Source organism: Gallinula chloropus (assembly GCF_964237585.1).
Source record: "Gallinula chloropus genome assembly, chromosome: 31".
NCBI lineage: Eukaryota > Metazoa > Chordata > Aves > Gruiformes > Rallidae > Gallinula > Gallinula chloropus.
Window position 1 is genome coordinate 113,907 of NC_140116.1, and position 17,274 is coordinate 131,180.

Below are 17,274 nucleotides of genomic sequence, written 5' to 3' on the forward strand. Positions count from 1 at the left end.
CAGCGGTGGAGGGGTCCCACATCCCCAGGCCGGTGCTGCTGGAAAGCTGATGGTGCCATTTAATTGTGCCTTAAAAAGGAAACAAACAACAAACAGCTTCATGGTCTCGAAACTCCCCCTAAAACCAGTTTAACCAGTTTCGGAGCTTTGAAACAGCTGCAGAGCACCAAATACTTTGCTTCGAGGAGACCAAAACATGAGCTATTCGCATAAAGACAAACGACCTCCCCGCATTCATATGGAGATGAAGGGCAGAACAGAGGACAGCGCGAACAAAACAGCCTCTTCCCACCTTAAATTACACCCACTCCCCCACCCCATCCCCCAGCTTAATTTTCCTTGTTTTAACTCATTACAGTAATCCCCAGAGCATCCTCAGGAGCCAGCAGAGACAAACAGTAGCGTCAGGCTCAGGAAGCCCCAGTCTGCACTGAACCCACATTCCGAAGTTATTAATTGAGTTGGTTTTAATTGGCCGTGTCTGCCGTGGGGGGGTGACTTACATGAGCGGAGGGAACTCGCCCGGGAAGGGGCTGCTGCGGGGCTCCTCCTGCAGCGACCTTCTGGCGGAGCTGCTGAACGGTGGGAGAAGAAGGGGAGAGGAAACGTCTGACCCTGGAAGCGTCAATGGCTGGGAACGGGGGCTGGTCGGGTGGGGGGGGGGGGGGGGGGGGGTTGTTTCACAGTCCTGTTGCCCTCCCCCCTTTTTACCTGTAGCGCTTGGTGTTGATGAGCCAGTGCACAAAGTCCTTGGCCTTCATCTTGTCCAGGTAGCGGGTGAAGTCACTGGTGAAGGTGCCTTCTGAGTGTCGCTTGATGTTGGACGCGAAGCTCTGGGCACTTTGGGCTTCGTACGACTGCCATCTGCTTGGGAGAGAGGGATGGGGGAAGGAAAGGGGGTTTAATGCACGTTGTCGCATCCCTGGAGGGATGTTTTGCCCCAGAAAGCACCTTCCTGTGTGGAGCATCCTCCAAAAAAAAGCTAAAATAATAGAGAAGAACAGCTTTCAGTTTCAGGGGGATCAGGGCTGTTCCTGACATGATTTATCTGGGGTATCCTATCCCATATTACTTGCCCTACACCTTGCTTGTCGCTGGTGGGTTCATGCCTCCACCCTGGTCCCTGCTTGTTGCTCCTGGGAGGGAGCATGCTGACATCCTAAGGTTTAAATCAACCTTCTCCTGATCCAGGATGGAGACCTGAGGTTGGGGTGTCCCCCCTGCTTTCAAATTCACTGTCACATAAGGGTTTTTCCTCCCATGCAGCCACCAGCACCGAGCCCAAAACATTGCCCCATCCCAGCTCTGCCCCACTGCATCTCCATGGAGACCCTGTTTCCGGTCTGACACAGCTGTGAAATCGCTGGTGGGGTGGGACAGGGGGTGGTGAGGAGCCAGGAGGGAGCTTGTCAGGATAAATACAAAAGAAACAGGCACATTGCAGTAGCCCCCGGAGCCGGCAGCAACAGTAACGGCGAGGGCTGAGCTGCTCCCACAGCCCCTGCCCGTGCTGGCCATCTCCCCAGACCAGCTCCACCAACCTGTCCATGTCCTCCAAGTCCTCAGGACTCATCTGCCACCCCGCTGGGATCAGCATGGCAAACACCAGCCCGGAGAGGTACAGCCACCACACGGTCTGCATCCGTCTTTCTGGAGAGAGCAGGAATCAAGATTCAGCCACCTAGGGCTGGAACCAGTGTCAATCCCCCCCCAGCCCAGACAGGGTGACACTGGACAGACCCCGTGGGAGACAGTCTCCTCCCCGGGTCTCTTAGCAGCACTTCATGGGTGCTTATCACAATCTCATCCTGATCATTACGGGCCCCACAGCAGCTGCTGCTCAGGTGGCTGCAGGAATGGGTTTGTGTAACATAAAGATATAATTAATCACAATAAACATTACCATGAGCCTCCCCCTTTCTGTCTAGGAGCAGTGTTTCTGCCTTGAGCTCATCACCAGAGCTCTGGAGAACTTTCCCCACCATTAGCTGCTCAGAAAAGCAGCTCCCAGATGAGCTGATTAATTTAAGTTTTACATTTTTCATCTTTGCCAGATGCTTCAGCAGTTCGGGAGGAAAATGCCACCCCCCAACCCCACCCCCCCTTACCCATGGGCTGCTGAAAATTAGACTTCTGTTTGCCTGCCACAAGCCCTTTCAATACTCTGGTTTGATTTCTTCACCGTTGGGTAGCAAAGGCAGCAGGAAAAGGCACTTACCTTCTGCAGAGACACTTGCTCCCCTCAAAGCCAGATCCTGTTTTCCTCCTCCAAGCAGGTTGTGGCCAAACTCTTCTCCTTCCCGGTGCTTTTAAGCTCGTTAGCAGGATGCTGAAAGCTGACAGGGGTAGGTCATCCCTACTCCTGTTTTCAGTTGGATGGGTCATTATGAATCATTACAGGATTTTTTAAGTGGGGTTGTTGCAAAAAAAACACAGTTGTTGCTGAATTTTCCAGCTGATGCCTTCAGCGAGGTGGATTTGGGGTTTTTTTGTGTGTTTTGTTTTGTGCTGTTTCTTTTACCTTTTCTATTTATTCCACCTGGACCAAGGGGTGACCTGTTGGTTTCCTCCTCTCGGGTGAGATGTCCCCTTATTGCCACCCTGCATCTCACACGGTGAAGTGATCCCTCTGCCCGCCGGGCCGCCCTCTCAGACACCTTCGGTTTGAGTTAAAAATACGGAGAATAAAGGAAGAGCAAAAATGCAAAGGAAGCATGTGGGTGCCCAAGTGTGAAATTCGGGTGGCAGCTCATCAGCTGGGATGACCCCACTCCTATCCAAGCCTGGTTCTGTCCCTCAGGCCAGGTCTGAAATTGGGGGCATCCGACATTACTCCTTCAATTTGGGGATGACTGGGGGCGGCTGCGGGTTGGCACGTGGTGGGGGATGTCCAGGCTCAGCCCAGGAGCTGGAGGAATATCCAGGATGCGTCAGGCCAAGGCCAACAGTGTTTTGGGGGTGCTTCCTGGGGACTGAGCTCATTTTTCTTTTAAAGATCCCAAGTCCAATGATGGAAAAAAGTCCTCAGAAGAGCAAAACTGAGGGTGGCCCTAAAGAACCTCATCCATCCCTGAGGGGGAGGGTGCTGACAGCTCTGGGCAGACACGGAGCAAAGCCCTCATCTCCCTGGAGATGCTGAGAGGTCAGATGAGCATCTGAGGGCCGCTCATTTGCAGGATTGATGGCCTTGTTGAGATACTTGGAGAACTCTTGGCTAAGAAGCTCTATGGTTCAGTGCTTGTTGGGGGGGAAAGTGTGCCCCTGTCACAGGGGCATGGGCAATGGGCACAGAAAAGCAAGTCTTGGGGAGCTGGGCCATGTCTCTCCCGCACCCAACACCAGCCAACAGAAGAGATGAAGGCTCCAAGTCCTGATTTCTCTGCCACTGGCTGTCCTCTCCTCCTGGGACCTTTCTTCCTGTGGTTGGGTAATTATTATTATTCTACCAAAGAGATTTCTGTAATTATTGTCACTGTCAAAATATGGCTGGTGTTCAGGGGATGCTCATCTTGAAAAGCCTTTTAATTAGGGCCAACAATGGCCTTATGAGAAAACCTGACATCAGAGGGGGAAGGGAGGAGATTAATTAGCTCAACCTCTGGAGGAGAGGTCCAGATCTCCTACCCATCACTTGGACGGGATATTTATTAATGCCACCAAATTAGCTTGCCCCCCTGTCCTGGGAAGGCGTGTGAGCTCTCTGCTTGGCGGGGGGGGGGGGGCTCAGGAGAAGGCAGATTCAGCTCAGCCAGAGCAGTGTTATGTCGTGATGCTTCCCAGTTTTTCCAGTCATGGCTCCCAGTGTCAGAGCGGGTGTGAGAAACATCCCACCTAGACCCTTTCTCCACTATCCACGGGCGATTCTCACTGTCCTGTTTGGATGTGATGGGCTCCCCTTCCCAAGAGTCCTCTGAGGTCTTTCCCTTTGCACCTGGGTTGGGATGCTGGTGGGTGTCCCACCCTGTGGGGACAGGGAGCATGTTTTAATATGCACACACTGAGCTGGATTTTGTCCCACTTTTTAGGGCTTGGAGAAGGTTTCGTGGACAGCAGGTGGCAGCCTTCCTCTGCCTGTCCTTCCTCTGCCTCTCAGCCTCCTCCTCATTTCTCCACACCTCCCAGAACATGGGCTCTGTCCCTGCAAGGGCTGAAGTGATGTGATGTCCCTCCCTTCAGGGATGGAAGACCCCAGGGTGGGGGATTCTGTCAGTGGCAGCACATTGATGTTGCAGCACAGTTGGGTTGGAGTTCTTGCCCTGTGTGCATCGTTGGAGAAGCCCCTTTGAGGACACATTAGCATCCTGTGCTGGTGGAGCATGGACCAAAGAGGTTGAGAAGGCAAAACTGCACTGTAGTCCATGTCCACCAACCCTTAGATAACCCCATCCAGCCCTTGCATTAGGTGCTCCAGGACTGGCTGTGTGGGCGACCTGCCCACCTCTACCAGTCTTGGTCTCTGCAAATGTGGGGAGAGACAAGAGGAATCAGGCTACTCTGATGGGGATGGTGGGACATGGCCTTGCTGGACTGTCCAAAATCAGGCTGGAAACAAGGGGAGTTCATGCTTAAGCCTGGTCTCAGATTATAGCACAGACCTCCTGAGTTTCACTCTGCTGCCAGCTGGCTCCATTTCCCTGTCTGGCAGCTTTGATGCCTGAGTGCCTCCATGCAACAGCCTGAAGGCAACCACAAAGTCATCTTAGATACATCAAACAGCTCCAGTAGCTGCAGGTGCAATCAAACCAAGGGATGGTTCATTCTGGAGGGATTTACAGCAAGCAAGGAGGAATAAATACTCTGCCTTCTCCTTGGATCCTCTGCAAGGAGACCTTCTTTCTTCACAGGAATGCAGCTTGGATCCAACCCAGCACAAAGAGGGCCAGGGATGGAAAATCCTCTCTCTGTACCCCCCTCCAAAACTGCAATTCAGAGCCCGATGTCCCAGGGATCAGCGCTCCCCACTGTTGTTTCCCCACGGCTGAAGGTGCTTCTGCTCCTCCCGCCCCACCACAACCAGAGGCAGTGTCATACCCGTGTCAGAGCGTGCTGCCTCCTGGCAGTGGCTGCTGCCAAGGCAGAACTGGGCAAAGAAAGACCTTCTTGGGTCAGTGCTTTGCACTGAAACACCTCCTTTGGGGTGACACTGAGTGCACAGTTTCAGTTTCAGCATCTTTTGGGCTTTTTTTTCCCCTGTGTTTTGCTTTACAGGTGTTCTGTAAGACCGAAGGAAGGACCAGTAGAGAGAGAGTCTGTGTTCCCAGAGAAGTATTTTGGCAGCTCTGAAGGGATGTGGATTATTTTCCTGCATCCATTCCCCTTTGTGCATTTTTTTGGGGGACAGAAAACAGTATCTGCCTTTGATGCCACAGAGGGCGATGCTTCCCACACAGGAAATCTGGGTGGAAGCCTGGAGAAGTGGAGCAGATTTCATTAATGGGTGGTTGAATGATAAACCAGCTCGGACCTGTGCTGGACTGGGAGATGTGATGGGGAACGGCAGGCAAAATGCACAGGGCACTGGTGGTTGATACTGGGGCTCTGGTAGAGGGTCTGTCCTTGCACCTGGGGTAACTGGGATATTTTCACCTCCTTTGGCCAAAACCCAGCAATCAGCCTCAGCAGGTGAAGCAGGATTTGGGCCACCTGGCTGAGCCCTCATTGCCTACAAAGCCTGGTGCTCAGTCCCATCACCCTTCCTGCTCCCTGGTCTTTCCTGGATGCCCCTTGCTCTGGGTGTGATGCTCAGTGATGGAAGGTGGGTGCTTCCTGTGAGCTCTTGGAGGAGAGTGGCTGCAGTGAGCTGTGCCAGTTGCTCTCAGCTGGGTTCTGAGTCAAGCTGTGGGTGCACTGAGCCCTTGGGGCACCCTGGCCCTGTACCAAGTGATTGCTGGTTTGTGCTGGGGAGCTGGAACTGGGGCAGCTCTGGGCAAGTGAAGCTGTGGGGAGCTCCTGGGGTGATGCCTGTGGGGTTGAGTGGCTGTGGGGCGGTTTGGCTCAGCACCCTGTGGGTTGTGTGCCTGCAGACTGCCAAAACCCTGATTAGAGTGGGTTGGGTTTTTTTTTTTTAATTACCCTTCTTCATTGAGCCACAGAGAAATGGTGGCTGATATTTTATTTCTGTAAAGCATCCCCTTGGCTTTAAATTGTGGAAAGCAGCGTGATGCTTCCTTTCCAACTGCCTCTTCTCAGTGTCTGTAGCACTAAGAAAAAGTCTTATGGACCCAAATGAGGCCAGTTACCATTGTGCACTGGCTAAAAGTCCTTGGTGGAGTCTGGACCAAGTGTGGCAGAGGTTTTCATTTCACCCTCTTGATTTCTATGGGCCCTTAGCAGGTTTGTGTGTGATAAAATAACCCCTTGATTCTTTCACACTGCAGAAAAATCCCCTACCAGAGACAGTTGGGTCTGGCAGCTGATGAAGCCTGATTGTGCCATAAATCACAACATCTTTGCGTTCAACTGCAACAATTAATCCTGGGTGTGTTGGTGCAATTAGATGACAAATTATGCCTCAAGATTCACTTGCTTGTTTATATAGAGAAGCTGCGTTTGCTCAGCCAGGGACGTTTGGCTGCGGTTTTCCATTTACCCTGGGGATGTCAAATGATGAACCTGGGGACCTGCACCCTGCTGCAGCTGCAGGATCAGGACCTTTTCCTCTTGGTTCCTTTGCCTGGCGATCGAAGGCTTGTCTGCCTGCTTGCACACATGGCTTCCAGGAGAGGAGAGCTGTCTAAGCCCCCCTTTTTCTACCTGTGCAGGATTTGCTTTTTTGCAATGCTCCAGCCCTGCTCAGGAGGAGCTCAGTCTCCCCAGCCTGGGGCAGGGGTTGCCTTCAGGCTTGCAGCTCCCATTCCCAGGTGCCAAAGCTCCTTGCAGCTGTGGGTGCCTGTTTTGACCCCTCTCATCTAGTTTTGAGGTTGTAGGGCTAGTGAAATAGCCATGAGACAAGCTGGAAGCCCAGCAGCTGACCTGCAGCTGCACAGCAGACCCTGGAGTTCCTGGAGCTATGGGATGTCCCATTTACGGGTGGGCTTGGGGTGCACATCAGAGTGGGGGTGTGTGTTCTGTGGTGGGGAAGAGCCTTAAAAGATGGGTAGATGTGGTGCTGAGGGACGTGGTTTAGTAGTGGTTGGCAGGTGAGGGTGGTGGTTGGACTTGGGGACCTAAAGGGTCCCTTCCAACCAAGACAATTCTATGGACAAGGGGTTTCACTTGAACTGCTGATGATCTGGGGTGGCTGCTGGAGCAAAGGTGTGTTCTTAAGATGTGCTGCTGCTTTCACAAATGCCATGAGTATTTGGGGGTGGAATGGTACAGAAGGGATGGGTAGAGCCAAGCACCATCTCTCCTTAGCACAGGGATGCTGCCTGCAGAGGGACAGAGCTGATCTCTGCCAGTTAATGACATTCAGACGCGGTTTCAGCTCAAAGCCCACAGAGAAATCCTAGTGCAGATGTCACGGCAAAGATCCAGGGTGAAGCTGTGTAGATAAAGCCTGTTACTATCACTAGTGTGTGTTTACACACTCAAATGAAAGCTCTCTCCTGCGATTAACTGCTTTTTTATGGGATTTCTTTGCGAAACACCCCTGGATGTAGTTCTATCTAGTTGGAACAAAATAAACTGATAGTGTTTTATATCCCTTTCCCTTACAATGGTGACTGGCACTGATAACGGCTGTCGCAATTCCTACGGACTCTGATCTCTAAATAGGGGGCAATGGGTCACAATGGGAAAGCAATTGGCTGTTTGGAAAACTAGAGTGAAAAACAAGGATTATGTTTTTTTTTAAAGAGTGGGGAAAGGGCTCACTTTCTCCAGCAGATCCAGCTTGGTCAGGAAAATAAATCCAGCTCCTGGGAAGAGGTGAAAAACCTAAAGAATTGTTGGGGTAGGGAGACTTTTTTTCTCTTCATTTTTTGGCTTTTCTTTAAAAAGACACATTGTGTAGGACACTTTAAGTTTTTCCAGGCAGCACAAGAGGGTATTATATCAACCTGCAGCTGCACCTTGCTTGTGGGCAAAAAAGCTCTCGCTGTCTTGCCAAACAGGATTAATATCAAGCTGGCAGAGAATGGCCTCCTGGAAGACACATGCCAGGGGATTTGTTTTGTTGGGTAGTGATTGTTTTTCAGGGGTTGTTTCTGAGCTGAACCGGTTCCCTGGTCTCATGCCGAGTCCCGTGGTTTGGCTGCATGTGAAGGGTCCCTGAGGACTCACCTTCCCTCACTCCTGCACATCCTGATGCTGCTCAGCAGCGATGAGCTTGGGGACCTCTTGTTTTGGAGTAAACCACTACAATCCTGAGTGTGCATCTCCTGGGTGGAGGCTCAGACAGTTCAGTGGTCTCTGCTGGGCTGGGGCTTAACAAAGCTGCATTTGTTAATCCCCTCCTTGTTTGCTAAACCCTTGCATCCTCCTTGCTCTCAGCAGTTGTGCCTGGGAAACCTTCCTGGCTCCCGAGCTGACCTTTCCCAACAAAGCACCTTTGTCTTGCAGACCTTGGGGCTGCGGGGTGGCTTTTTTAGTTAGTCCCTTCTTTACTTATTGCTCTTTCTTTTTTTATTGACAGCACCACCCAGCAGCACAAGGATCCATTATATCAGCTGCTGCTGGACTTTGCTCGTTTGCAGGAGGGTGATAAAGAACAAACGGGTGCTGTCGGGCTGCATCCTGGAAAGCGGAGGCCAAACGTTTGAGCAAGAGGAAACTTGGCATCCGAAAGGCAGCCCCGATCCAGGCAGCACTGAGCCTGCGGCCCCCACGTGGGGGGAAGGAGGGAACCCTGTTTTGTGGCTGACCTTTGGGGGAGAGTGGGTGGAAGAAAGAGTGGGGTGGGTGTTTCCCCCCCGCCTTGAGGTGGACCTGTTCTGGTGAGAGTTTTCCTGGCCTTGTGTCTGTGCTCCATGGAGCATCCCAGAAGAGGGCAGCAAGAGATGCCACGGACACCTGTGGCTCTCTCGTGGATGCTGCTCCAGAGCACCCATGCTTGGTGCCAGGGTAGGATGACCCCTGTCCTCTTTGAGTCCTTTGCCTTGGGGCACCTGCTCGTAACTTCTAAACTCTGCTGGGTTTTAAAGAAGTGGCTTTTTGGGCTGTAGGAGGGTGTTGAGGTGGGAACAGAGACACCATGTAGATCTGCTCTTGCCCTCTCTGGGCATCATCTGCTCTTCTCTTTAATGGCATGGTTTATTTGGGGGCAAAACTCATCCTGTATTTCCGTGTATCATAGTGCTGCATCTGGGTCTTGGTGCGCTGCAGCAATGCTGAAGCAAGGACCAAGCAGGATGCCAGTGGTTTCATGCTTATGTGAGCACAGCAGCTTGTCCAAGGTGGGGACGCTTGTTGCATTCAAGCCCAAATTGTGTAGGGTACAAGCCAGTGAGCAAAATATGAATTACAGCAGCTGATCTTCAGGTGGAGGCTCCATGACCTGGCCAAGGTGATGCCTTTTGACAACAGGAAGGGTGGCTGTTGGCCCTCAATGGCTGTCTGAGCTGTTTCTTGGCTCGTAACGATTTGGTACCGTGGTGGTGATAGGCTGGGCAGCAGCTGAGTAGGAGGGGAAAGACTTGGTGCTTGTGCTCACAAGGAGGTGGGTGCTGGCACAGTCTGTGCCATGACTAATGCCAACACCCATGCCAGCCTCTCGTGTCTCTGCGCAGAGGCTTCTCCTCTGTCAGCCGCCTTTCTGCCCATCAGCCCTGGATGATGCCCTGGGAACCTCTTTATTTTCAGGCTTTGCACATCTCTGTGAGATGTGGGGATGTGCAGAGGGAGGACATCTCTAGGGTGGCTTCTTTGTGGCTCACATTGCTCCAGAGCTGGTTCCTGAACCAGGGAGTCTTTAAGGCTGAGAGACTTTAAGGCTAAGATCAAGTCCAACCATCTGTCCAACACCACGTCAGTGCTTGGGACTCTCTAGCAAAGTGGTGGAAAACCTCCTGGAAGGAGAGGGAGGTCACTGCCTGTGTTGGTTGAACTTTCTGGGGATGGTTCACACGCTGTGGTCCCAAATTGTGAAGCATTATTGCCTCTCACTTGGGGCAGAGGGAGATGGGGCTGACCCTTTGCAAGGGACTGAAGCAAAGAGGAACCTGCAACCTGTTGAAAAAATCTTTAATTGAGGTACTGCTGCTGGGTCCTGCTTCTCCTCAAGGACCCAGTTCCTGCCCTTGTCCCAGAAAGCTTGTGATTTGGAAACCCTAAAGGATACACAGAGCTCCTAGGGACTTTTCTTAAGCAGACTGAAAGCCCTTTGATGTGTAAAAAGGGATAAAGCTTCTGGATTGTTAAAAGGTGAAAATATTTGGGATTTTCCTCCCTGCTAGGGAAAAAAATCCCCAGAGTTTTTAAAGCTGTGCAGTAATTACACTCTGATGGCAAAGATCCTCAAGAACGAGAAACAGGCTGGGATATCCTCTTAGAGCAAAGAAGGTAGGCATATTTGGGAAATAACTGCATCCTTTCCCCTTAATTACAGTGAAGAAGACGTACGAGGATGGTTTGGTGTTGAAAGGCTGGTGGTCAGTCAATGATCCTGTTAAAAATGGGGCAGGCAAAGTTTGAAAGCTTAAATATATATATATAAATAGTTCTGTTTGGTTTTAAGCAGTGCTGATGCAGTTTCTGGGCAGGTGAGAACAGGCAGGAGGACCTCAGGGTTTCCCAGCCATGACCTGGGCTCGGCCCTGCACCCAGCCCAGTGAAGGTCATGGTGCTTGTGGGATGCCAGGGCTTTGTCCGGGTTGAACGTGACCTCTCTTCCTGGATTAGGTGTGAAGCCAACTGGCGAGGGGCCAGGTGGAGAAGAAGCACTGGGGCTGGTGCTGAGCACCAGACCTCTGCACCGCAGAGGGATGCTGCTGGCTTTGCTGGCAGCTCACCAGGCTCCAGCCAGCATTTACCCCGCGTTTTAGGGTCTGTCCCTGCCTGTGTGTTGGGAAAGGGAATTAGATGCTTGTCCCCCCTCCCATTGACCCCAGCCCTGCACAGGGCCATCCTGCCCCGGTTTTCCAGCCAGGTGCTGGATGCTTTTTGTGCTGACGCAAAGCTGCTGCCGCAGGATCCTCTGATTCATCCCCAGGGAGGGCTCACACCCAGGCTGGGTTTCTTCTCCTGGCTGTTGATCAGACCGGCAGTGCTGGCGTGGGCTGGGCCCCTCCGTGGAGTGCCGCAGTGGCCCCCGATCCGCACCGCAGGAAGGGCTCTGGGATGTGCTGGACTCCTGGGTCTCTTCTCTGGCACGATGGGTGGTGGGGGTCAGCACAGTCAAGTGAGGGGGGGGGATGCCCAGGATTGCCTGCTCTGGGGTGGGGATCTGAATGCATCTTCAGGGCCTGGGGTGAGGTGGAAGGAGACTGAGATGCAGCTGCTGAGGATGCTGAGCTGCTGTGACATGGGCTCGGTGCTGCCCCAGCCCTGGGCTCAGTGCTGCCCCAGCCCTGGGCTTCATGGTGGGCTGCTCTGAGGGGCTTCTCTGGGAGCTGAGGATGTGTTAATGCTTCCCTGAGGCTGGTGGCTGTGCTGCCTGTGAGCACGCTGCCCTTTCCTGCCAAGGAAGGGGCTTAATATGCTTCCCTTTTAGGAAAGGGGAAACTGAGGCACAGAAGGGTTGCAGATCTAAGCCCATCCTGAGGAAGGGGTGAGGTGGGAGGGATAAGACTGAGCATGGGGTTGCAATTTTAGCTTCCTAGCTCTGCTGCTGGGCCATGTGACCCAAGGTTAGGGCCTTTCTGCCTCCTTTTCTCCTGCTTGTCGCCAACCTCTTCTGTTGAGAACTGGAGTGGGGGTGAGGAAGGCAATGGAAAATGAGGGGTAAGGGTCTGCTGTGACCCAGGCTCACGCAGTGCCACAGCCTGAATTGCAAACCTGCTGTGGCATGCTGAAATGGGTGATGCTGTCGATGCCCACCGGCAGTGCCAGGCAAGGGAGATATAACTTGCTTGGATTGGAGCCACATCCAGCATTGGAGAGCTCCAGACAAACATCTCCCACTTCCCTGGGGGTCTGCTCAGTAGGAACCTCATCTTTGCAGCAAAGAGAGAGCAGGGTGGAGGGAGTGGGTGGGAGCGAGAGCTGGGATAGCGGCAGCGCGTGGTGTCCCCGTGCCCGGGTTGGGAGCAAGATGCTTTGGCAGAGGGTTGTGGCAGAACTGGAAGAGCAGGGCTACAGCAGAAGGTCAGGGTGAAGGTGTGGGTTTGGCACCTGGCGAGGGGGCTGGGGAGCATTGTGGGTCAGTTTTTCAGGGCAGCGGGGGAGCCGTCCGGGAGAACTGGTATGGCAGAAAGCGCCTGAGTCAAGCCAGCAAAGCGCGTGAAGGAGGACTGCTGCCGGCTCCTCCCGGCTCCTGGCAGCCTCAGATGGGCTTCAAACCACCCTGGACCTGACACCGTGCTTGGGGCACCTCTTGCACTTGCCCCACACCAACACTAGTGCCCACTTCTCAGGTTTAGTGACTTCCAGACCCCCTGCTCATAATGCTGCTCCCACAGCACCTGCAATCCCAGCACTTGCTCCTGCCCTGGCTCTTTGGGATGACTTTGAATCCACATCAAACCATTTTTTTACTCCTAAAATTTGATGCATGAACAGATTTGCACCCGTGGCTTTTAAAATTTGCTTTATTAACAATAAATAATATACTATATCACAAAGATCTTGACACAAAGAATCCAACAATCACGTTCTCTCTGCAGCGGTGAATGAACAGGACTCACCAGCACCAGCTAAATGCGTGAAAGGGCAGCTATGAGCAGCGTGGGACCTGTGGCAGGGCCAAAGCAGGGAAGTCTTGCTGCACCTACCTGCCCAAAGTGGTCATTCTCCTTTGCTGGTACCTCCACAGTGTTCCCATCCATCAGGTGTGGGGGGTGGTATCCTACGTGCACCAGAACACGTGGTCTCGGGTGCCAGACTCACACGTGGGAGGGCAGGAATGCGAGTGCAAAACCCCAGCTGAGATGCTGCCCTGGGCTGAGGCTCCTCTGCTGGGCTCAGCTGGCTGTGGTTAAGCTTAGGTGGTGTTCTAGCGCTTGCAGAGAGGGATTATTTACACAGAGGCTGAACTAGTCCTTTGGTCACAGGTGGTCTCAGAGTTACAAGACTTTTTTGCGTAAGAGTCTACTGTAGCTGGATGTGTTCATGGCCTGGCTTTGGTGCACACATGAGCCCATGTGTGGGGCTTCCTCCTCTCCTTTCGCTCGGTTAGATGGTTATTTTCCCAGCTGTTCCTACGGTGGGGTCAGCTCCATAGACTTCTTCCTCTCCTCTCTCTGCTCTTCCCATTCCTCCTCGGACTCGTAGGTGCCCTTGATGATGGCAACCCGGTCAGACATGTTCATGCAGTAGGGGACAAGGATGTAGAAGTAGAGCAGAGCGGCCAAGCAAGCCCCAAGGATGGGTCCGACCCAGAACACCTAGGAAGCAACAAGGGAGAAGGTGAGGGCAGGTCTTAGAGGTTGGTGCACCAGGTCCAGCCATTGTGCCAGAATCCCGCACTGCTCCATGTCTTCTGGACCTTGCGGGGATGCTGATGCCCCTCCTGGTAAGCTGAAATCCCTTCTGCCTTCGCTTGTCAAAAGCATTGAGCTCTTTATGAGCACAGAGATGGGTGCTGGCAAGGAGGCACAGAGCCTGCTCTGCAAGGCTGGGTCTGATGAGTGGAGAGCTGAAGCTGGGCTTCATTGACCTCAGAGGACACCTTAGCATGCCATTGCATAGGGGAGGTGGGTTACACTTGTCCCCTTGCTGGCTCTGTGCTGTGGGGATAAGCTGTTTCCCGTGCATCAAGGGGTATGACCTCCCTCCTCCTCCAGCCCCCTTTTACCCTCTCAGGTGTGGGATGGGCTCTGAAAGCCCTGTAATTGTCAAGGCACTTGCTGCCCCCTCCCCTTGTTGCCCACATCTGTCCATGGCAGCCTCCAGCCCACCATGGCACACTGCTGATGCTCACCCAATGCGCCGGGCTGAACCTCCTCACGATGACCGCAGGCCCGAAGGACCGGGCTGGGTTCATGGAGCAGCCGGTGAAGTAGATCTGTCGGTGTGGAAAGGGGACCAAGTAAGAGACATCACTTGGCAGATACCACTAACTCTTGGGACTGAAACTGTGCCTGGCACTCTTCTGTGGACAGCTAGAGACCCCCTGTCACCATGGAGAAGGAGCCCTGGTATGTCCTGTGTTGCCTCTCCTGCTGCAGCTCCACCTGGGATTAACTGCACGAGTGTTTTGGGGAGCCCTGACCTCATGGGACCCTCTTCCCCAACCTCCTGCCTGGACACTCACCCCCACCAAGTGACCTACGGCAACGGAGAGGCCAATGGAGAGTGCTGGGGAGCCCACGTTGCCGTTCCTCCGGCTGTCAGTGGATGCGAAGATGCAGGCGGCCAGCTGGAAGGTGAGGATGATCTCTACCACGAGGGCCTGGCCTGGGGTCGTGTTGTTGTTCAGCTGTGAACAGCAGCGAACGACAATTAATTAACCATCTTGGGGTTTGGGACCACCGGGGTGGCTCTTTGGTGCTTTGCTGGTGGACTTGGGCTGCTGAAGCCGCTCACCCTGCCAGGCCCCTGCCTGTCCCTGGTACCCAAGGTGCTGTGCCCGTTGCTGTTTGAGCTCACTCCTGCTTTCCCCAGAAAGGAAGAAATTATCTTTCTGCCTAACACTCTGCAATCCCCTGAGCCCCTCCCTTCCCATGGCTCTCCAGGTCTCCCCATTTGCCCATCTCCACAGCCCCTAGTGCCTTCCCACCACCCCCACCACCAATTTGTCTCCTTTCCCCTGCACCTCTTCCCCCCCCTTGCTCATTGTGAGCTGCTGTATCCTGGCCGTTCTCCCCTGCGGAGCAGCTGGTGGGGGTCGGAGGGAAGAGTGAGGGGTGGGATGAAGGCTGGGGTGTGGTCATGGGGGTAAGAGGGGCTGTGGTTGTGTCATTTCCTCTGTGCAAGCTGCTGATGGCCTCAACCCTGCTGGGTGTGGGAGAGGCACGGTGACACCGTAGCCTGGGCTTTAGCTAAAGCTGGCTGGTTTGGAGTGCAGAGCGTATGGGCATAAGATGCATTGCAGCACCTCCTTCCCATGACAGAACCCTCTGTGAGGTGTCTGCCCTGCTCCAAGGTGTCCAGACCTGGCTGTGGTTGGAGCAGTAGCTCCACCATTCCCATTTTGGATGGTTTGAGGTGTGCTCCTTGTCCCTGGTTATCTCAGAGGGTCCCACTGCCTCCCCTCCTCCTGGAGCAGCCTCTGCCTCTCGCAGTTGCTCCTTCAGCTCTTCTCTACCATCTCGTTCCATCCACCTCTTCTCCCTGGCTCCACCAGCACCCTGCTTGCGGTGGGTTTCCGCTCGCCCTTGCCTGTGCCGGTTTGACCGGGTGCTGCTCCCTGCCCTCCCCCTCTGTCCTGGCGCAGCTCCTATCCCAGCACTAATCTCCAGGTGGAGAGGCTGCAGTCAAGAACATCTCAATGGTGTGGGCTGACTCACTCAGGCCCTTAGGATAAAGGAAGAGCTTATTAAAGGAGGAAAAAAACATGCCATTCATCACCCCGCACAATAAAGCCGTCATGTCAACACTCTGCTGGCTGTGCTGGGGTTTGCTCCTGTCCCATTCCTGTCCCTCATGCTGTGCCGAGACCAGCCATCCTGGTGAATCTGGCTCTCTGGGTTGGTGTTGGCACCGGCTTTTCGCTCGCAAAGAACGGAGAGCCTGTCTGGAGGGAGGGAGGGAGACAGACTTACCGCGTTGATGGCCAGGTTGCCACGGGTGTTGACGGGCGTCACACCGTAGAGGATGCCAGCGCCAGCAATGGCCCCGACCAGCTGGGCGATCACGTAGAAGAGAGTCCGCAGAAAGGAGATCTGGTTCCCCACGAAGAAGGCGATGGTCACAGCCGGGTTGATGTGGGCGCCACTGATGTGCCCAAAGGCTTGCACCAGCGTGCCGATGGCCAGGCCGAACGCCAGCGAGATCTGGAGGATGCTGGGGAGGGCAGACGGCCACTTCAGGGCTGAGCCGAGGCCGATGAAGACAAAGATGAGCGTGGAGATGAACTCGACAAAGACGGATCGAGCGAAGGCGAGGCTTAGTATCTCCTTCTTCATGGTGGGAGCGGGCGGAGGGCGGCTAGGAAAGAAGACAGTTTACGTTTCCCTGGACTCTTCTGTCTGCTCCCGGTTGAAGTGCCATACCTATCTATATATGCAAGAGCAGCAGGGAGCTGTGTTACAAGGCGGTGGGTGGAGCCAGGGAATTAGCCAGCCCTCCCAAATTATCGTGTGAAACTGGAAAAGTTTCCATCTGAAAATAACTTCGGAGCCTCTTGGTGAACCAATGACTCAGAGATTGGTGGCATTTCTTTCTGCTTCCCTCTGCAAACAAAGAGCCCCTATAGGGTGTCTCTGTGGTCGTTAGATAACGCGGTTGCATAACGATGCCATGCTCCCTCCTCGGCTTTTCCCTTTTACTACCTCTTGCCAGGTGCAGGGGTGTAGTTAGTATTCCTGTCCCCTGTCTCCTTGCAGGCTGGAAAGGACTGTCCTTCTGTTTGGGAAGCGGTGGCTCGTGTGGAACTGGAGGAGCTCTCCCAGGGCAGGGGTCCCGGTGTGTTGGATTTACAGGGGATGTTGAAATGTACAGTGAAGTTGAGTGCCTGGAGCTGCTCCCAGGCTGTTGGGATGGCTCAACCCCAGGAAATAAGCTGGCTGTAATTGTCCTGGGAGCAGGGCAGGGGTTGGGGGATGCTTTGCTTAGCCAGGGAACTGTAAACAAGCCAGGGACTCCTTGAGGTGCCTGGCTGGAGGCTGAATGGGATGGGGTGACTCTGATAGAGATGACCACTGGGGAGCCTGGCTCTGGGCCTCTGCTGCATTTCTGTGTGATGTGTGGGTTTTGCTGGTATCTGGGTTGGGGGGTGCTGGCTGCCTGTAGCCAGGGAGGGTGTATTCTGCCCCTGTCATCTCTTTTCTTTTGCTTTTCAAGCTATTGCTCAATGAGGCCAATGATTTTGCTCTTGGGAGTGCCAGCATAAAGCCACAGGCTTTGTGTGGACATGGGCCATGTTTGCACGTCTCCTTTCACGTTCCTGTGGCACTGCCCTCCATCCTAAATCTGTCCAGCCACAAATCCTTGGCTGGCAGGGAGCAAAGAGGGGAGGCTCCCAGTGCTGTCAACGGGGAGCTGATGGGGACTGTTTTGGGGCGGGAAAAGGTTCCAGTGACACTTAACAATGAATTCTTGGTTCTCTTATCGTCCTTGCAGCCTTGTGCCAGGATG

The 17,274-nt window shown here is 53.8% G+C and overlaps 1 protein-coding gene across 1 annotated transcript; it reads right to left on the reverse strand.

Annotated features, from left to right (window-relative positions):
• Positions 1-13,235: 13,235 nt before the first annotated feature.
• Positions 13,236-16,103, reverse strand: AQP5 (aquaporin 5; the record flags this gene model as incomplete). The annotated part of the gene is made up of 4 exons (XM_084277130.1): positions 13,236-13,421; positions 13,958-14,041; positions 14,291-14,455; positions 15,741-16,103. 4 exons carry the CDS (start codon positions 16,101-16,103, stop codon positions 13,236-13,238), a joined length of 798 nt encoding a protein of 265 aa, XP_084133256.1.
• Positions 16,104-17,274: the final 1,171 nt, after the last annotated feature.